At 38.1% G+C, this 22,257-nt stretch overlaps 1 protein-coding gene across 3 annotated transcripts in view; it reads left to right on the top strand.

Moving 5' to 3' along the window:
• Nucleotides 1-794: 794 nt before the first annotated feature.
• Nucleotides 795-22,257, top strand: part of LOC131027782 (agamous-like MADS-box protein AGL65) — a 159,831-nt gene continuing 138,368 nt past the window's right edge. For 2 of the 3 annotated variants that reach the window (XM_057957871.2, XM_057957870.2), the window contains exon 1: nucleotides 1,473-1,611. Coding sequence is in view for 1 of the 3 variants with exons in the window: in XM_057957869.2 (XP_057813852.2) it covers nucleotides 1,427-1,611 (185 nt within the window). In the remaining 2 variants the exon portion in view is untranslated. Of the gene's footprint in view, nucleotides 1,612-22,257 lie in introns of all 3 variants that reach the window. The other variant, XM_057957869.2, reaches the window with a different exon arrangement.

Here is a 22,257-nt window from a genome sequence, read left to right as displayed (position 1 = left end):
AGATGAGATGTGCATAGAAGAAATTCAACATACCGAGCTTGTCGAAAGGAAAAGAAGTAAATGATGTGATCAATATATTAAAACAAAGGAGTTCAAATAAGGGGATTGGGCCTTTCTATATGACTCTAGATACCAGGACAATAAGGGAAAACTTCAAACACATTAGTTAGGGCCCTAGGGGATTCAACAAGTGTTTCCTAATGGAGCTGTTCAACTCACTACTATTGGCCCAATCAAATTCAAGTTGATGGTTAATGAACACATATTAAATTTGTACAATAAACCTTTGAACAAGGATGCGTTTCTACTCAATTGTCATCAATAGTTCACACCACAATCTCCATCCACCTCACTTGACCAACACTAATTCCATCCAACTCATCCAATGAACCCATTCCACCAACACCAATAACAACTGAGGATCACCCAATTCTTGTAGATGAACCCTTTGGTTCACCCGCAACCACTACCTCTACATAAACTGCCAAAACAATCACATTTTTCTTTTTATATTCTTTTATTTTTCTTTAAAGTAACACAATAAGACATGTAGTTGAGACTTGATGCATTAATTTTCAATTGGGACCTGACTAGTTGTACATATTCAACACCACATATCTCTCATGCAATGAAATCTTCTATCAAGTTACATGCAGCCAAAAGAACGCATCTATTATGACTCCAAAACGACAGTACGATTGACTAATGTTGCTGCAGCTTTGACTCGAAGAAAAAACGCAAAGAAAAAAAGAAGAAGACAGTTTTGATTTGGAATCCGGGGGAGTTTTTGTTTGTGGGAGCGAGTCGACGCAGTTACTTAATGTGAACAAACAAACCAATATATTCTTCCCAAAGACTTTGGTATGCTGTAAAATGTCAGTTTTTATGGGCACGGGTAAGAGGATGAGAAGATCTAGAACACTATCTGCAAACAAGTTACAGGCAACAGAAGGGAGGCCAAATTGGGGAAATGGCCAAATTCACCCAATCTTTGTTCTCCAAAAAACTGGAGGCATATGTAATATTCCCGACACTTTATTCCACTGCTCTTGCTACGCTTGTTCCGCTTTTATAGCCGACGTATTCTTAATACCTCCTCAGCGCTTTCCATGCGTACACATCACCCATAATGCCCAACTATTTCCACCTGTGTTAATTGTTTTCCTCCCCTGCTTTCATTAATGATGAGGAGGGAGGTCTCAGTACGACTACGACAGAGGCGTTGATTCCTCTGCTCCATTGCATTGAATTCCTCCTCTCCCATATTGTTGCTTCCGACATCTTCTTCTGAAAATCCTCTCAAAACGTTTCAATCCTTTTTGTCCGCTGCAACCTGCGATTGGCTATGTCGCAAAGCATGCCTTTGGAAGGCAGCTCTTTAAGTGAGTGTTGAGAAATGAATCGGTAATAGACGGATATCTTTACAATGGGAAGGGTGAAGCTGACCATCAAGAGGCTGGAGAACTCCAATAGCAGACAGGTGACCTTTTCTAAGCGGAGGAATGGCATTATAAAGAAGGCGAAAGAGCTCTCTATCCTGTGCGACGTCGACATAGCGCTCATCATGTTCTCCCCCACAGGAAAGATCACAAATTTTCCCGAAAAAAGGAGGTCTGTTCAATTTTTTTTAGCCCCACTGGCATTCCTGTGAATATGGATTTGTGATTGAAATTAGATTTGGTCTATTCAATTTTTTTTAGCTCCACCGGTATTCCTGTGAATATGGATTTGTGATTGAAATTAGATTTCATGCGTAGGACTGAAACAAGTTAAATGATCTAAATAGCTTCTGGAAACAACTGTGCTCTCATTCTTTACATGTAAGAATCAGCGGATCATCAGGATCGGGATACGAAATCATATATGCATAGTTCCCTGCAGTCAGCTGAATGTATAATAGGGTAGAAAAATATTGGTGTGTCGCTAAATCGCATGCAGTCATTATAGGTGAAAAATTGAACCCACTTCTCTATAGAGCTGTGGCTCAATACTTTTGAACCCACTTTTTTGCATTAGATTTGGTCTTTTCCAATAGCGGCTTATTTATTACCAAAGACCTTTGGCTCTAAAGGAAGTTTCTAAATTTAGACTCCAAACTTCTTTTGTTTGTTGGAAGCAGATATGCAAGTATTTACATTGCAGAAGTTCCAAACAAAATGATACCGTACAAGACAACGAATTATTGGAGTGCATTAAGGAAAAGAAGATTTCTTCAAACTACAAGACTCATGGCTCCTAAAACTGTTGTTTTTTCAATCAATTGTGATGATTGTAGAGAGAAATGGGGCAGTGGAAACAGGCTAAGTCGCTACCAACACAAATACTGCTATATCCAGTATAAGAAACATACAAGAACAAAGAACATTATATGTGGGTGAAAACTCATAACGGTGAAACTTATGTAAATGGAGACACTGGATCATATTACAAGTAACAGAAGCTTGCAAAAAAATGGTTCCATCCATCGGATTGAAACAGAGAACTTTTCAGTTATACGAGAAGCCCATAAGTAGCATTTAACAATTATCAAACCTCAGAGTGTAGCACTATTAAATATGACATTGAGCTTCATAAACAAAACCAGAAGTAGCTTGACATACACAGTCTGAAGTGAAGAATATGCATATCTGTGAAACACATACCATCCATTGAAAGTCTGCACTTTAAATACTGTTGAATTGTTAAAGGCCCATGAAAAAGAATCAATTAAAGCTGGATTGAACTCGAGGAAAATTTAAACTCAGAATTCTCAAATAGAAGAAAATCAATTAGCTGGAAGGCACTGTTCTTGTGAAAAGTTAATGCTAATTGAAGTCAAGAAAGTGACCAACACAAAATGTTCATCTTGTCCATATCATTTTCATTGCTTAACACTCTCTTCCCTTTTGTGCCACGATTTTCCTTCTCTTTTCTTTTGTACAAAGCACTTTTGTAAGAAGAAAATGACACTGGCCAGTGATCTTTTGAGCTATATCACATGTTAATGTCACTCCCAATGTAGTGATTATGGTCTCCTACAAAGTGGAGAAATGTATAGGGCAAAAGATTTTATAAGAATAAATGTTGGGAACAATCTTTGAATGAAAATATTGTGCAAAAATGTAGTTTATGTTTTTGCTTATCCCATGTTTTTTATGCTTTTGAGACGGTAAGCAAATAAAAACATTACTTGGGAAATTACTTTGTCAATCTTACTCACTCAAAGCTAGAATTGATTTCTATTATACTTCACAGACCTTCAAGGAAACCGCATTCTTAAAAATAAGGATTAAGGCAAACCCTATTTCAGAAACTGCCAACAAGACAACATATTTTCAGGATGGGAAATCATTGAATCAATGAATAGAAACTCAAACAAATCTTAGTGCACTTAAGGGATACCGAGAAGAAAAATGATCATGGCTATACCGACTTATGACCCCCTAAATATACAGGACAACATGACCTATGCAGTATACTCATTTGTCAAATATGGAAGCTTAGGTTCTATAGCTCAAAACCAAAAATACCTTTCATGCAGGTTTGACTATATCAAACTACAAGTTTGCAGTGCCTGTAAAGTCCTCAAATAAAGAATATGGATTATCTCTGCTATGCAGCTGACCATATGCAATGAGACTTCTACCATTAATTTTTTGGAAGCCAACAAATGCTTCTGCTCGATGAAGATATAGTTTATCTTTTTTCATACAGTAAAGGGCAACAAATTTGCATTATATTTCCTAATGCCATGGTAGAGTCCAACTTTTCAGACCAGACCCTTCTTCCATACCAATTCACCAGCCTCAACAATAGCCAAATGGAAATTCTAGTCCCCTGAATAGTAACTATAATAAAAGCCCATAAGGATTGATTGGCTGTAAAGCAATATCCACCTCTTTGAGGCATTGCAACAAAATAGCAAAAAAAAATCAAACGAATCACACACCTATAGAATGCTTATTTGAATTTCTTAAGCTGTCAAACTTTATTTTCCACGCTTATTTGTGCTGCATTGCAAGGTGCCATTGCAACACTAGGAGCACCATAAACACAAAAAGGGCTAAATGTTAACACTCAAACGTCCAATTTTAAAATATTAGACTTGTACACTTGCTTGCTAAAGGACCTGAACCTTTACCCCCTTACATCTGAAAGGAATTAGGATATATGTAATCAAGTTCAAGAAACATATAAATATATTTTAACTTGTCACCAAATGTTTTGAAGCAGAATTCTACATTATTTTGCATATTCTTCCTTAAACATTACAAGAAAATAGTTGTCACCATAACAAGAGGGGCAGGAATTCAAGTTTTAAAGTTTTGCAAAGAAAACTGAATTATCTATTATACAAAGATCAGCTGGCAAATCTCAAAAGAAGACAAGTTGCAAATAAACTTTCACTACTTTGAAGTTCAGCTATCCTTAAAAGAATTGTTTAAGCCCAACCAGTAAATCAATGATAAAGGTTCTCAAATGGTGTAGTACCTGAAGACAGGAAAAATTACTAAAAATTCAGCCACAATTCAAATTGCAGGGTGATATTGTTTAATAATAAAATTATGAGAACATGCAACCAAAGCGATAAATGTTCTTTTAGATAGCAATTTACTGGAACAAACAAATAAACATGAGCAAACTTTTGAAAGTACAAGTCATGAATAAGACATACCAAAACCATAAGGATGGACTATTGTAGACAATTGTCAATGGATACAAATCTAGTGATGATTTGATGAAGGCAAAAGGACCATAAGCACAAGCACCATTCTTAGACAATGCGTGGCATGTGAATAATAGAGATTCATTGGTAAAAATATTTCATCCTATTAATTGAGGAAAAATTACATTTATAGAAATTACAAAAACACTGTAGCTATTAAAGAAGTCACCTACTACCTACAACTGTAGACATTTAAGATGTCTAACAACCTAACTTGACCATTAATAGTATAAAGATTTATTATTCTAATACCCTTCCTTAATGGTCAATCGATCAAAAACATCAAGTTGCCCCCTGAATTTTACAAACTTATCCGGGCTCAGAGACTTGGTGAGAATATCCGTAGTTTGATCCGTTGTCGGAACATACTGCAAGTGAACTGATCCGTCTTCTACCAGCTTGCGGATGTAGTGACAATGAAGCTTGACATGCTTGGTACGTTCATGGAAGACTGGATTTTTAGCCAGTTTGAGCACCCCTTGATTATTAGTATACAAGGGAGAAGGACCTACTTGCGGCATCTGCATGTTAGAAAGCATCCTTAAGAGACAAACTGCCTCACATGCGGCCTTGACTGTTCCCCGGTATTCAGCTTCGGTCGAGGAAAGAGCCACGACCTGTTGCTTCTTGCTGCTCCAAGTGACGGCACTTGTACCCAAACTGAATACATACCCAGAAGTGGATTTTCTGTCATCCATTGATTCTACCCAATCTGAGTCAGTATAACTAATCAGCTTTGGATAGTTGCACCTGCTATACAAAATGCCATAGTCTGAAGTGTCTTTCACATATCGTAGCACTCGCTTCGCTACTATCCAATGATCAACTTTTTGGGGCTGTCATGAAGCGAGAGATGTAGCTGACAGCAAAACAAATGTTAGGTCTAGTGGTAGTGAGGTAGATGAGGCTGCCTACTAGTTATTTGAATTTGGTTTCATCTATCGCAGGTGAATCAGACTTGGCTGATAACTTTAGCCCTTTCTCCATAGGTGTGGAAGCAGGTTTACAATCCTGCATTCGAAACATGTCAAGCAAATTGCGGGCATACTTGGACTGTGAAATAAAGATACTGTCATCAATCTGGCACACTTCGACACCTAAGCATTGTTAAGTTTATCTATATTCTGTGATCAAGAGGCTAGAACAGATGAAGATATAGTCTGGAATTTATTTTGAACTGCAGTAGTGTGAATAGAATGGAAGGACAACACTTATCAATTTCGGTATTGTCCTCCTCCCATTGTATGCATGTTATATATGTGAATGAGAGGGTTCGTAGAGAAGAGATATGTCTTCCCACGACAACACTTATCAATTTCGGTATTGTCCTCCTCCCATTGTATGCATGTTATATATTTGAATGAGAGGGTTTGTAGAGAAGAGATATGTCTTCCCACGTGGGAAGACACATCTCTTCCCTACGTACCACTCCTAATATCACCGCTCGTTAACAAACAATTTGCTTGCTTGACTGATCACGATTTATTATAAATCGTTTAACCCCAACCCGTTAACATGAAGGGGTGTAACCGGTGGCATATGATAACATTCCCAGCCCGATAACATGAAGGGGTGTAACCGGTGGCATAAGATAACATTTATTGTTTATCGTATAAACTAATATGTTAACATGTAAGCATCGGAATTATGAAATTGTACGACCGACGTTATCAGAATTAATACTCCCTCTTAGCTAGGGAGGACATATTTCATGTTAGAGAAAACATCACGATTCATCCATTGATTGTGAAGAGAAGAGATATCACACCATAGTGATATTCATAGATATGATTGAGCAATGAATATCAAGTCTCATGATACTCACCATAACTCATAGTTATCAAGTAAGGTATGTGCACTGGCATCAAGTCACATGATGCCTACCATACTGATAATGATTCATGGCATGTCCACGAATATTATGTCCATAATATTCACCATGAAGATCTTTATCATAATTATGGTTTATTTAATGATACCAACCAACTGATATCTACCATATTGTCTTAGAGATATATACTATCATGACATGTCCACAGATATCAAGTCACATGATATCCATCAAGATAGATAAATTGATAATTGTAAAATCGTCACCTTACAATATCAATTTGAAACAAGTGTTCATTATTGAAAAGTCGTCACCCTTCAATAATGTTCATAGGGGGCCCATGAAGTCATGGAGTCACACACATGACAAATAAAAGAGTTTACACATTAAACATCTTAAATATATTAGTATATTAGAATAATTGAGACTCTATCTCAAAATTAAATAACATTTTCAACCATACCATGCTTATCTCTAAAGTGTTCAATCTTGATCCTGGAGAGAGGCTTGGTAAGAATGTCTGCAATCTGATCACCTGTACTAATATAATTCAGTCGGATCACATTCCTTTCCACCATATCTCAAACATAGTGATAAGGAATCTCAATGTGTTTAGACCTGACATGAAATACTAGATTCATTGAAAGCTTGATGCAACTCTGATTGTCACAATAGATGACAGTAGGATTTAAGGGCTGATCAAACAGTCCTACAAGCAATTTTCGGAGCCGTATGCTTCTCTTGCTCCCATGGAGGCTGCAATGTATTCAGCTTCTGTAGAACTCCGAGCAACTGGAGACTGTTTTCTACATATCCATGAGATCATTCCTGATCCTAAACTGAAGCAACATCCTGATGTGCTTTTCCTGTCAACTATGCTTCCAACCCAATTAGAATCAGTGAATCCATGTAGGTCAAGGTCTACATGTTTATATTTGAGACCAAAACCAATAGTTCCAAAACCAATAGTTCCTCGAAAATATCTCAGAATATGCTTTGCAGCAACAAGATGTATTTCGCTAGGTTCACACATGAACTGACTTAGTGTATTAACAGCATAACATATATCAGGTCTTGTGTTTACCAAATACATCAGAGATCCAATAATCTGTCTATAGAGAGTAGGATATGCAAACTTTGATTCTGCAGCTGCTTCCTTTAGCTTGTGCAGATTTGTCTCCATAGGTGTGGTCATGGATCTACAATCCATCATTCCAAATCTCGAGTATATCAATGGTGTATTTTCCTTGATTAAGGATTATACCATCTGCCTGCTGCCAAACTTCCAATCCAAGGAAGTAGTGAAGAATTCCTAAATCCTTCATATCAAACTTAGAGGCCAATTCTTTCTTACACCGAGAAATACGATTATCCTCTCCTGTGATTAGTAGATCATCAACTTAAAGAATAAGAATTAATAATTCACCATTGATTACCTTGTAGTAGAGATTTGGATCTGCTTCATTCTTGGAAAACCCTAATTCCAAGAGATAGTGATCAATTCTTTCATACCATGCTCTGGGGCCTGTTTAAGTCCATATAGGGCTTTCTTTAATCTGCAGACATGTGATTTAGCCTTATGAATCACAAAACCTTCAGGTTGCTCCAAATAAACTTCTTCTTCAATCTTACCATTCAGAAAAGCAGTCTTAACATCCATTTGATGGACTTTCCATCCTTTAGATGCTGCAATAGCCAAAACTGCTTGGACAGAAGTGTATTTGGCAACAGGAGCAAATGTCTCTTCATAGTCAATACTTTCTTTCTGTGAGAAACCTTTGGCAACAAACCTTGCTTTGTGCTTCTCAATGCTGCCATCTGCTGCATGTTTGATTTTGAAGAGCCATTTTGAAGATACCACAGATTTGCCTTTAGGCCTAGGCACAATATCCCAAACATCATTTTTCAGAATTGACTGATACTCTTCTGACATAGCATCTTTCCAAACTTGATGTTTGAGAGCATCTCCAACACAGGAAGGTTCTGCATCAATGGTCTCACTCATCAAGGCAGCATAACCGGAAAATAGGTTGGGTCTCTTACTTTCTCTGAAGGTCCCCTTTGGAGTAGCATAATTTTCCGCTTCTTGAAGCATCTTTTTAGCCCAAAGTGGTCTCTTCCTAGTTTCGGGATAATGTTCTTCCAAAGGTAAGTCTTGAACTTCATGCTCAACGTTTTCAGGGGTCTCCCTCTGAATCTCAGAGGTGGGATCCTCATCCATGCTTGTAGGAGGATCTTGGTGTTCTAATTCATTAGAGCTTTTGGACCTCCTCAATTTTATGTCTTCTTCAAAGATAACATCTCTGCTTAGTTCAATTTGCCTTTGTCCAGGTATGTATACTCTGTAAGCCTTAGAGGTTTCATTGTACCCAACAAATATCCCTTTCTTTCCAGAAGGTTCTAATTTTGATCTCTTTTCTTTGGGAACATGAATATAGACTGGACACCCAAAGATCCGGAGATGACTTATGTCAGGTTTGTTACCAGTAAAGGTTTCTTCAGGGGTTTTATTATCAAGAAGAGAATGAGGACATCTATTTTGAACGTACACAGCTGTCCTAGATGCTTCAGCCCAAAATGAGGTTTTGATATTCTTTCCCAAGGCACACCCCTTGCATGCTCCTTCAGAACTGTGACTTAGCTTTGGGTAAGCCAATCACCATCTTCTCTATCTTAGGTAGGGTATGGAAATGAAGGTGCCCTAAGTGCCAAAGTTCATTTGTATTTGGAGTCTCATGAATCAAGGCTTGAGGTGGAGTGGTGCAGAGTCTGTAGAGGCTCCCTTGTCTTACTCCAATGGTGTGGGCTTTCTTGATGGTGGAGTTCTTTGGCCAAGCAAGTACGTTTCCTTGCATAAAGGTTAATCTGTAACCCTTATCTTTAAGTGTAGAAACTGAGACAAGGTTTCTCTTTATACCAGGTACAAATAGAACTCCAGTCAGCTGTAGAGATATGCCTGACTTTAGGTTGATATTGTAGGTTCCTATTCCCATAACTGGATAATTTGAGTCATCACCAATTGTCACTTCTTCATTTGAATTTTCCACAAGTGTATCTAGGTGCTCATGAAATCCAGTGATGTGTCGAGATGCTCCGCTGTCAATCACCCATGTGTTGGAACTGGAGGTGACCTGACTAGAGAGGGCTGAGTAGAAGACTAGTCTCTCGGAATCACTCCCTTTCTTAACTTCTACCATTGAAGCGTGTTGCTTGATCCTGTCTGGACACTTCATTGCATAGTGCCCATATTGGGCACATCTGAAACATTGTACTTCAGAAATGTCTGTCTTCTTCTTTGAAGACCTCTTTCCATTTGAGCCGTTGTCCCTCTTTCTCTTAAAGTTCTTCTTCTTTCCTTTCTTGTGGGAATTAGAGTTTAGAACTTGAATGTCCTCATTACCATTGTTTTGTTTTATTCCTCTTGTGACAAGCCGAGATTCCTCTTGAATGCAATCGGTTTTCAATCTATCAAACTTAGGAAATTTAGAACGAGCACTGATTCCTTGAATGAACGATTCCCACAAGGTAGGAAGTCCATTTAGGGCCATCATAGCAAGTTCTTTGTTGTCTACGAGATGTCCAATAGTGGATAGTTGATCCCTATGCTCAGTGATCCTCAAGAAATAGGATGTAACCGTCTCTCCTTTATTCATCTTATATGGTGTAGTTGATTCTTCAAGGTGAGAGCCCTGCTAGTGTTGTTAATTTCATAAATGTCAACTAGGGCTTTGAACATCTGAAAAACCGTCTCATATTTAGAAATAACTGGCACAATGTGGTCTCTCACTGAATCCACAATTATCTTAAGAGCCTTCTCATTGTCCTTGCTCCACTGAATTTTCTCCATATCATTAGAGGGTTCAAGAATTTCACTTTTGACATGGGAGTCAATTTTATTTTCTTTCAAAATAAGAATGATCCTGAATTTCCAAGATACAAAATTTGATGCTCCATCTAGTCGATCTTCAAACCTAACTCCGGTTGCCATTAGGATTATAGGAATGTGATCTACTAAGAGTCGGGTGAAGGTCTATATGATCGTTACAAAATTTAATTTGATCCTCCGTAACTTAGCTCTGATACCATGTTAAGTTTATCTATATTCTGTGATCAAGAGGCTAGAACAAATGAAGATATAGTCTGGAATTTATTTCGAATTGCAGTAGTGTGAATGGTACGGAAGGACAACACTTATCAATTTCGGTATTGTCCTCCTCCCATTGTATGCATGTTATATATGTGAATGAGAGGGTTCGTAGAGAAGAGATATGTCTTCCCACGTGGGAAGACACATCTCTTCCCTACGTACCACTCCTAATATCACCGCTCGTTAACAAACAATTTGCTTGCTTGACTGATCGCGATTTATTATAAATCGTTTAACCCCAACCCGTTAACATGAAGGGGTGTAACCGGTGGCATACGATAACATTCCCAGCTCGATAACATGAAGGGGTGTAACCGGTGGCATAAGATAACATTTATTGTTTATCGTATAAACTAATATGTTAACATGTAAGCATCGGAATTATGAAATTGTATGACCGACGTTACCAGAATTAACAAGCAATAATGGAGAAGCCCCAAGTCTGTCATGTCAAAAGCTTGGCACAAGTCCTGTTTGATGGCTGTAATCAAATGTGCTTAATCGCCAGTAATGATCAAGTTTTCCACGTAGACAATAAGAAAAAAGATATCATCACCGCAGAGTTTGACATATAGATTAGTGTTAGAGGGACTACGCTGAAAACCATGTTCAACCAAATACTGATCAATCTTGAAGTACCAAGCCCGAGGGGCTTGCTTCAGGCCATAGAGGGCTTTTACCAATCTGCAAACGTGATGTTCCTTACCAGGAACCTTGAAACCAGGAGGTTGAGTCATATAAACTTCTTCCTGCAACTCACCATTGAGGAATGCACTTTTAACATCCATCTAGTGAAGTTTCCATCCAAACTGAGCTGCAATGGTGAGAAGAAGATGAATCGTGCTCATCTTGGTAGTAGGGGCAAAGGCCTCCTCGTTGACAATGCCCTCCCGCTTTGTAAAACCTCGAGCAACTAATCTGGCCTTGTACTTATCCTAGGTACCATTTGCATGATACTTGACTTTGTAAACCCATTTACAATTGATAGGTTTCTTCCCAAGAGGCAGATCAGAAAGAACCCAAGTGTTATTCTTTAGAAGACTATGGTATTCTGTCTCCATAGCCTTTTCCCGCTCAGGAATGCCTTTAGCCTCAAAATATGTCTGGGGCTCAGGGATGCTGTGGAGGTTGGCCATAAGTGCAAAGTTGACTGCATTCTACTGCTTTCTCTTTCGGCGAACTGGTCTATCCTCAAGAAGCTCATCATCACGAAGATCTCCTATAGTCTTGGCTCACCATTTAGGCCTGAGGGTAGAAGTACCAACATCTGGCATTGAAGTAACATCCCCTGGAGTTTCTGGAACAAAGTCATCTGGATGCGAATCCTTTGAAAATCAGGTGGTGCTAGATTGGTAGATTCCTCATCTTCATAGTTAGAATGCTTTGAAGCCCTCCCATCATGGGAACCAAGAGGAAGACGAACACCAACATCAGAAGTCTTCACAGATTGAGTCGCAGGACTAGGAGTAGTAGAAGGCATAAATGGACCAGTAGTCTCATCAACCACAACATCACGATTGAAAATGAGACGATCTGTCTCCACATCAATCAACCTGCAAGCCTTGTGGTTATTGTTGTAACCAGTAAACATAAGTGTTTGGCTCTTTGAATCTAGCTTAGCACGCTTGGCGTCTGGAATCCATACATGAGTGGTAGAACTGAAAACTTTCAAATGGCCCACTTTAGGCTTGCGTCCTGACTAGGCTTCTTTAGGAGTCATCTTCTTAATGGCATGTGCAGGTGATCGATTCAGGAGGTAGACTGCAGTGCAAACTGCTTCAGCCCAATATTTCTTAGGAACATTTCTATGCTCTATCATAGAACGAGCCATTTCAGTAATGGTGCGATTCCTTCGTTCAACGACACCATTCTGCTAAGGGGTGTATGGTGTGGTGAGTTGGCGCTTAATGCCATGTGTAGCACAAAATGTAGAGAAGTCATTGGAACAAAACTCCCCCCCGCCCCCCCCCCCCCAATTATCTGACCTTAGAGTGACAATCTGAGAACTAGATTCTTTCTCAACTAAGGCCTTAAATTGCTGAAATGTACTAAATACATCTGATTTATTTTTTAGAAAATACGCCCACATTTTACTACTGAAATCGTCAACAAATAATAAGAAGTACCCGCAACCAGTAATAGACGAAGTGTTCATTGGCCCACATACATCAATGTGAACCAATTGAAGGACCTTGGAGGCTCGCCAAGAATCACCAATTGCGAATGGTGTCCGATGCTACTTCCTAGCTTGACAGGCTCCACATACTCCATGATTTTGAGGTTGGATCTCAGGTAGACCAGCAACCAAACCCTCCCAATATAACTGAGAGAGATAGTGCACGTTTAAGTGCCCATAACGCTGATGCCAAAGTGTTGTGATGGATGTACTCCTAGCAACTAGAGCTCCTGGGAATCATCGAAATTAGCAAGTCTATACAAACCATGATCCTCAAGTTCCATAGCGATTGTAGTACGAGTCTCCCTATCAACTATGTTGCAGGTGGATGAACTGAAAATAACATCTAATTGAGAAGAATGCCTCGTGATTTGGCTGACGGAGAGGAGATTATGTTCCATGCCTGGAACATAGTAGACATCAAGAAAAATTAAATTTCTACTGCTTGAGTGAATTTGGATAGTGCCCTTACCAGCAATTGTGTACTCTTCTCCTTCGAAGATTATTGAATCCGAGAATGGTTCAAATTTTGTGAACCATTCCTGATGATGAGTAAAATGATGCGAAGCTCCTACATCGATATACCATGCAGAAGAGTGTATCGGATCTGTTGTTCTCTTGGCCATAAAAGCATATAATGCAGATTCTTTTTGCTCAGAGTGCTCTGTGACATTTGCCTTTTGTTGAGACCCTCCTTTCTTCTTTTGTTCAGAAGCCAATTGAATTTGACACTCGGCCTTCATGTGACCAAACTTATGACAATAATTGCACTGAACGTTCTTCTTCTTTCTGTCCTGAGAAGAACTAGAGCCTTTCGAGTAAGAAGATTGAGCCTTCCCTTTGTTCTTAGCAGAAGATTTGGCAGAGAACGCTTGCTCTGTGGAGGTGGAATTGACACTACTTCAAAACTGCTATTGCCACCGATCTTGCTGTAAAAGCTTGTTACAAAGATCGGAAACTTCAAATCGATGTCAGTGGAAGTGATATTGAGTGTTTCGATGAAATGCTCATAAGATTTTGGCAAACTCTTCAAAGTGATGACGACCATGTCCTCTTCCTCCATTGTGTGACCAATTGCCTCAAGTTGGTCACGAATGTCCTTGATCTTTGTCAAGTGGTCCTGCAGAGGTGTCCTCTCGTCCATCATAATCGAAAAAAGCTTGTTCTTCAGAAAGAATGCTCTTCTCTTGTCAGAGGTTTCATGGAGACTCTTTAAATCATCCCATATCTCCTTCGCATTTTTTTCGGACGGTACTTGAGGTAGCTGCTCGTCGGTGACATAGAGTTTAATCAGCATGATAGCTTCGTGGTTGCGCTCATCCCATTTGTCTGGATCTTTTCCGACAGTAGTTGGACGTGAAGACGTTTCTAGTCTAACTGCATCAAGACATATATTCAAAGATTGTAAGCATGCGCTGCTTTTAGGTGTTGTAATTCTTCCTGTTGAACTTTTGGTTGCTTTTGAGCATTACGTACCCCGAGGTCGAACTAGTGAAGGCATGAATTCTAATGCACGAAAACCAGCAGATAAAAACAAAGGATTTTTAAAAATTCTGCAAGTCGGATTTGAAGGACCCTAGCATGGTTTTCGAGGCAAATTTTTTTTGGAAGACCCAAAATTTTTTGACAGTGACCTAGTTGAGGTTTCAAAAAACCCACCAAGAATCTGCAATCAAAAAATTTCCGCCTTGAAACATAGGGTCAAAACCCTAGGCGAAGTTGTAGAAACCCTAAGCGCAGAAAAAGTACAGAGGGTTCATGAAAAAACCCTAGGTGGCTGAGCAGGAACTGAGGAAAATCGCATAAAACCCTCGTCGCCAAAAAAAACCCAGAATGTGTTAGAAAAACCACAGGCCATAGGTAAAAATAAACGCAAAAAACGCGGATAGTGCAGGCGCAAAAATCGTGTTTGTAAAAAACTGCCGCTAAAACACCAATGTCGGGCCAAATCGCGATGTAGAAATAATAGATTTTGGTGAGGTTGAGCACGCAGTCTCCGAGGTCGCGCGGGTCAAAAAGCAGAAATCGCGGAAGAATGCAGAACGCGGGTTAAAAACCCACCAAAATCTGCAGTCCGGGGTCACGAAAAGCGCGAAAAACGTGTCAAAAACACAGACACAGAGCAGGAGACACTGAAAATCGCGTCGGGAAACTGGCGGAAAAACCCTCCTACAAAATAAATGCGAAGATCGTGGCTTCCCCCCCCCAAAAAAAACAGAACGCAGGTTAAAAAAGACAGATGCGAGTAGGGCAAAAACGCCCTTGAATAGATGCACGAAAACAGATAGTGCCTAGGAAGAAAAGAAACCCTAGACGGGTTTGAGGTAAATTTCGAAAAAATTAATGGCCACAGAATTTTCGAAAAAATTTCCTAACCTAGGCTCTGATACCATGTGAATAATAGAGATTCACTGGTAAAAATATTTCATCCTATTAATTGAGGAAAAATTACATTTATAGAAATTACAAAATCACTGTAGCTATTAAAGAAGTCACCTACTACCTACAACTGTAGACATTTAAGATGTCTAACAACCTAACTTGACCATTAACAGTATAAAGAATTATTATTCTAACATGTCATATTTTCAAAACACTACTGACATATTTGTTTGATAAAAGATTAATAAATATAGCTCAAAAATTGGATAATGGTTGAATATGAAATATACAATGAGATGATCTTGCTTCTAAAGGCAAGTGAGAGGTCGGATTAGACAAGATGTTGACATGGGCCATAATCCTATACAATGAGACAGCTGAAGTGTTGATCTAGCTAACTAGAATTAAATAAAGGTCATAAAGATAAGATATTGTAATTTCCCCTACTTGATCTATTTCAAAAAACTAAAATTGATTGATATTTTTTGATTAGTTATTGACAAGTGCTTATTTATTTTGCTCATTAGATGATTAATTTCATTATTCATAGTTCTTAATATAGATATCAGACCCTGCTACTACTTCAGTTTTAAGGGAGAAGGGGTTTATGTATGTTACCAAAGCGCTTAGAGACCAAATACAATAGCTTCTCTCAAAGTTTACAGATCCAAGCCCTTACCTATCTTGGGTCTATACCCTCAAGGCTTTTGGGTCGTTGATCCCCACCCTATCTTGGGACTTAACCTATTGCTTGGATTTAGACTGCCCCTTTTTGGAACATCTCATTCCCATCTTCTTAAATACTGACAATAATAACATGATTTAGACTATAAGCATACAAATTTCTTATCTATTATGAATATATATATGAAATTAAGTATGACTGTCATACATATTACAGTCCATATTAATATTACTATTTAATTCTGTATGAGAACTTTTTGTGGGCTTCATATGTTAAGCATACTTATTAAACACATCCACATGCATACCATCAAGAGCAAGGATGTTACTGCCTGTAACTTAATAACAGTTCTGATCTGATCTGATCCATGGTGATGTTACTGGATGCTTTGATTCCTTTACTTTATATCTCTCAATGTGAGGGAGAAGTCACAACTCTTCATCATGCATGCCCTTTGGCAAGAGACACACCCTTTCAACATTAGCACCATTAGCACCTTTTGAAAGAGTGCAACTTTTCATTATTTCTGCCCTTTGAAAGGGACATAACCTTTCATAGTCATATCTGCACTTCTTCTTTAAATCAGATGTGCACTTCTGATTTCCAAATTATCCCCCTCCTCAAATGAGGCTCTCTTCTTCCTTTTATATCTCACGTTTGAGGGAGTCACAACTTATCATTTCATGCCTTTTGACCATTCATTAACTTTAATCAAATTTTAACTATATTCTTCTATATTTATATTTATATTTTTATTCTTTTGTATTTTAATTTTATTATTATCATTCATTATTAAATTATATTTCAAAGTGGGGACATTGTAGATATGATATGTCTTATCTTGACAACTAATACCTTATATAAACAACACCGAGGACCTAAGTAAACTTAAGTCATGTGAATAAGTCTCCCACTAGGGACTAGCGAAAACACTAGGTACAAGACCTTACTAGGTTCAACATCTTATTCACACCAACACCTCCCTTAAGTGCAACTCAGGGAGTAGGTTATTATGCAAAGATGCAAGATTATTATGATGATGGGTCCTAGCTACTAGGCCATGTTAGGTACCCATGTACAATGCAAATCTTTCACATAAATAGAAAACCTAGTGCGACAAAACTCCTCTCCAAAAGAGAGAAAAGATACAAACAAATGATGATGCATGGAGGACTCAATGATAGCCCCCAAGAACTACATACATCATGAAATTACAATCAATGATCCCTCATAGGAAGGAAAGAGAGAGACTATATAGCTCCCCCACAATGTACGATATTCTTTAGAAATGGTGAGTGCTTGAAGACTAAACATAGTCCAATGCTTACAAACAATATTTCTCCCCATTGGAAAAAAGATAAACCAAATACAAATGCAGGAATACTTTCCATTCCGGATAAGAATTAGTAGGAAGTGGAATCCAGTTTTAGGACAACGTCTTTGAAATATGCTCATGTGTCGCCAAGTCTTTGATAGAAGAAGACGCCACAAACCAACTAGATACATGCCGAATCACAATACAAGGTGACAAACAAGGAACAAATGGAATTTGATTTTGAACAAGCTCCGAAGACAAATATGAAGTGACAACAATTGTGCTATGACTGTCATCAAATAGGATAAATAAACCCTCAAATTGGTCTTCCAAATTTGAAATGTGAGATTCCACAAACAATGAAGCAATGTCTATCAAATAGGAATCACAATTAGGAACACAACTAGATACCTATTGCAATGAATTATTGGTAGTACTCAATGAATCACCAACAAAAGTGTTGAATAGAGTATGTTCATAAGTATATGAGTTGGCATTTTGATCTGCATTCTGTTGCATTGCATATCTTGGTTGTGTGGTTCAGGAGTTAAGATTAGTAGCGTGTTAGGTGCCTACTTCCATGATTTCAAGTCATACACTTTTGTGCAGTAAGAGTTATAAGTGTTTGTTCTGCGGACTATAGTTTAATAGTGCAATGTGTCTCAGTTGACTCACTAGAATGCTCCACATTCTTCCGTGGAGATTGGTATGCTTGTGCGGATTTGAGAATATGTTCAAGAAAGCATAAAGATTCAGTGATATTAGTTTTAGGTGAATAGGTGCTTTGCAACACAATATTCATTGGGTTGAAGTGTCATTATTTGTCCGGTTTGCACTGTTTCTATCTGTTTAGTGGGTTTCTTCACTTGTGCCAGAATTTGATGATCATTTACTTTAGGAGATGATTGAGGAAGGTTTTTGATGATCTGCACAACTTTCATTTCGGTCCGCATGATGATTTGGGTTTCTCCTTGGTGGTGTAAAGGTAAACATTTAACAGTTTTGAAAATGGTGTTGATATTTGGGCCGATAGTGTGAGTTCGTTCTTTTGTGGTTGATCCTGATCTTTTCTAATTGCTTTGAAGGATCTGATAAGATGCATTTGAGGTTCAGCTATGTCTTGGGTTGATCTGCAACCTAATTTTGTTGATGATACATATGTTTAAGGCCGACCTATTTTGGGTCATACGTTCATTTGATAGGTCCTATTGGTGCCGATCTAATTGAGGTATTGCGAAGGGTATATAAGGAAGGATAAATCATTTGTGAATTCTAAGTTGTGGCATGAGATGTGTGAAATGATATGGTGATGTATCAATTGACTATGAAGTGTGGGAAATGAGTATGGTAGAGTAATTGTGCTACAAAAAAGGACTGCAACTTCAACATATGTCAGATGCTTCTTCCACAACAGTTCACATTCATTTTTTTATTGTAATCTTCATGTATCTTGCTCGGAGAGAGTGAGTCTCCCCAGCAAGTCCTTTGTATCTTGCCTTGGGGTAGTGAACCTCAGCTTTTAAGTCCATTTTTAGGGAGCAGTGAACCTTAAAACAAAAATTGTAATCTTTGTAAGTAGTGAGCTTCTTATAGTGTGAGTTAACTCTCATCATGGTTTTTTCCCTCATTGGGTTTTCCACGTAAAAATCTTGATGTTGTGGTGTGATGAATGCTTTGTTTCTGTTGTTTCCTTTTGCAGATCTGATTTAATGTTTAAATGGTTAATGGATGTTTAAGTTTTTGTTAATGCCGATTCACCCCCCACAACCTCCCAACCTCCCAGCATCTGAGGTGTGTTCAACACATAGTTTGAGCAATTTATTGTCAGAACCATTGTCATCATGTTTCGTAAGTCTCCCCAACCAAGTTATACCTTTTCCTTCTCAATGTTGCACTTAATCAGGTTTTTGTTGGAGGCAATATAGGTTTCGATAGAGTATAATGTTGGAGTTGCAAGCAGTCCTTTGTTGGCACTTTTGATAGTTGGTGAACCTTCTTAAATGTCAAAATGCTAATCTTTTTTAATATTGACGATGTTTTCATGGTTCATAGAACCTTTGAAATTGGGAAATACTCTTTATTGGCGAGTTAGAAAGTTAGCTAACTTGCTGAAATTCAGAAATACCCTTGTCGACACTTTATAAAGTTCCAGAACTGTTTGAATGATTGCAATATTTTCTTTGTCACCATTTTCTTAGTTTTTGAAACCTCAAAAATGCCAAAATGTTGTTCATTGATCTTTTCAAAGGGGTTTTAAAACCCTTTATTTCGCTGATGCATGAAGAAGCATTTGGCCTTGACTAAAATGATAGGAGGCGTAGTTGTGCAGGAATTGCAGCTTCAGAGCTGAGTATGAACATCCATTGAAGCATTCAGGATAAAAGAGCTTGTTATGTGTTGTAGTCATAATGCAATACCCCAATAAACATATATGTGAATTGTAAAGGCATAAACAAGGTTTGCAAGTTGTTTGAAGAGGTGCCTCAAAAATGAAAAAACTATTATTTTCTCCAAAGTAATGTTTTTCAAAGTTTCTTAACCTTGAAAATCCTTGATGTAGTGTAATATCAGCCTTTTTCATGTTTCTATAACCACATAATCTGTCAATACATATAAAAAAATTGGTTGAAAAAGCTAGTGTAGCAGGTTCACATGCGATTGCCATTAGATGTCATTTAAGATGAATTAGTTAATGTCAATGCAAAACAATACCATTGAATTTTGCAGCCACATAAATCTTGAGCCAAGGTAGAACTGGAAAATAAAGTTTTTAAAAGCTAAGGAGGTGAGTTAGGTGAGTGCAATAGTATGAAATTAAAGGATGTGAATGTTCACATACATGTTCTTTTACATCCTTAATGGTAATGGTTACAGAATTGGTATGTTTGATATAAAATTCGATGCAAGATCAAAGGGTTTTATTTTGATATCTCCATTTCTAGACTTCAGCATTAAGGAAGACAAAGTGACAAGGGTCAGCGTGCCAACCATTTAGCAAAATTCTAAAGGCCAACTCACCTTAAGGATAACAGTGATATGGACATTGGGCAGGATACCATTATCTCAAATCTTCTTTCTTCAAATTTTGACATTTGGGAGGATGATTCCATAACTATTCCAATGATGTTGTTGCCAAAGCATTACTTGGTGAGAAAGATAGGATTAATCATTTTCTAAAGGATAAATCAAACTCAAGGAAATTACAAAACAGTAGGTGGTCAAGGTTCTCATTTGTAAGAACTTGACCTCAAATGGAGCTATTAAGTAAAAAGACTGTTAATGCCAATACAATGTAGAAGCTGGGGTCAACATCATCCACCTTGAATGGCTGTTGCAAAAATGTTTTTACATTTCTTGAGTGACTTAAACTGATGGATAAGGCTTTGACAACTTGGAAGGTACACTTGTTGAACACCATTGTCTCAAGCTCCAAGTTAATAATGCCCACAATAAAGCGATTCAAAGATTTCAAGGATAGATTGGAATTTGATAAATCGCAGTTACCCAATTCCAATGCTGTTAAAGAACATGATTTAAATCAATAAGCTGAAGACCTTGTTCATAGTTTCTTTTTTAACTTTTTCCAGGGTATTAGTCATGTTAATATGACCTAACAAGTGAATTTGCTGTTTGTAACTTAAAGTTATAAAATTAATGACCTTTGAAAATGTCATTAAGTTACAGACTAAAATGATGATTTAAAGAATCAGTTACAGATGGAGGAGCCTATATATTCAAGGTTGGATTATAAAGAAATGGGGAATTTCTTTTCTAGAGACTTTTTCATTCTTAGACATAGGGGCAAAATAAGAGTTTGAGCTCTTCTTATTTCATTTTCAATAGAGAAGAATATTGTTGGACTGTGAGCCTGTGTATTGTTTCTTTATGCTATGAATTTTTCTTTTATGCTAAGTTTGCAACTTTCTTTGAGGTCTTTATGTGGTGGATGAAACAAGTCTTAATGCAACAATAGATGTAATATTGAGTGTCTTCAGATTTGTGCATTTGGAAAGCCTAGGTGAATGTCTAGGTGAATGTCTCTTTTCATATGTTAAGTAGCATCTCCTCATTCAAACCCTTGTGCATTTTTGCTTTAAAATTTTTATTATTTTTTGGGAAAGACTAGTTTATTGGCCCCATTGCAGCCATACCTAGGGTTTCTTTTCTTTTATTTCAATTTTAGTTTGTGTATCTTTCCTGCTTTTTAGTTAAAACTAAAAGCATAGCCCTGAGAAACCTAAATTTTTATCTTACAAAGGAGCTGCCCCTTTCAAATGTAGACGAATATCACTAATCCAATAGGAATTTCTCCTATTGTTCTAAACTTTGTTGCTGCCCATTGGGCGAGGTAGGTTGTTTCCGATGAAATATTGCAACAATGAATTTGTTTACCAGTAGGCTCATTATGTTTGCTCTCCCAAGATTTTCACAAATCATTTTAGGACTTGAGATTTCTTATTAAGGACCTCTATAAAAGAAACTAATTGTTGCTTATATAAAGTATAAACTAATCATCGTTTTGTTTCTAATCTTTGAGATTAGTGTCTAGATACCACTATTGCTAATTTGCTATACACCTGACACATCATCATCCCTTTCATAGGTTCCGAAATTTCTGGTTTGCTACATCTTCCTTGCTTTTTTGCCTGCATATGAAAGGGATGTTAATAATTGGCTGGATTCAATGGTTTGGTTTGCACAATGGTACAATAGAAAGCATTTGCTTTTCAGTGGCTGCCTTGTCCTTGTTGGCGTTTCCTACACAATGAAATCTCAGTTACCGGTTCTTGCCTAAACTGGCTGGGTCCTGGTCTTGGTCCCTGCTCGGTCCTGGTCCCAGCCTGGTTCGCCCTGGGTCCAACCCGGGTCCTGCCCAGGCAGCTGGGTTCCCTGTGGGTCCTGCGTGACAGGACCCACAGGGAACCCAGCCGCCTGGGCAGGACCCGGGTGGGACCCAGGGCGAACCCAGGAGGACCCGGGTGAACCCAAGAGGACCCGGGTGAACCCAAGCCCATG

The sequence above is a fragment of the Cryptomeria japonica genome, chromosome 4, assembly GCF_030272615.1.
Source record: "Cryptomeria japonica chromosome 4, Sugi_1.0, whole genome shotgun sequence".
Classification (NCBI taxonomy): Eukaryota; Viridiplantae; Streptophyta; class Pinopsida; order Cupressales; family Cupressaceae; genus Cryptomeria; species Cryptomeria japonica.
This window is presented reverse-complemented; position numbering and strand designations above follow the sequence as displayed.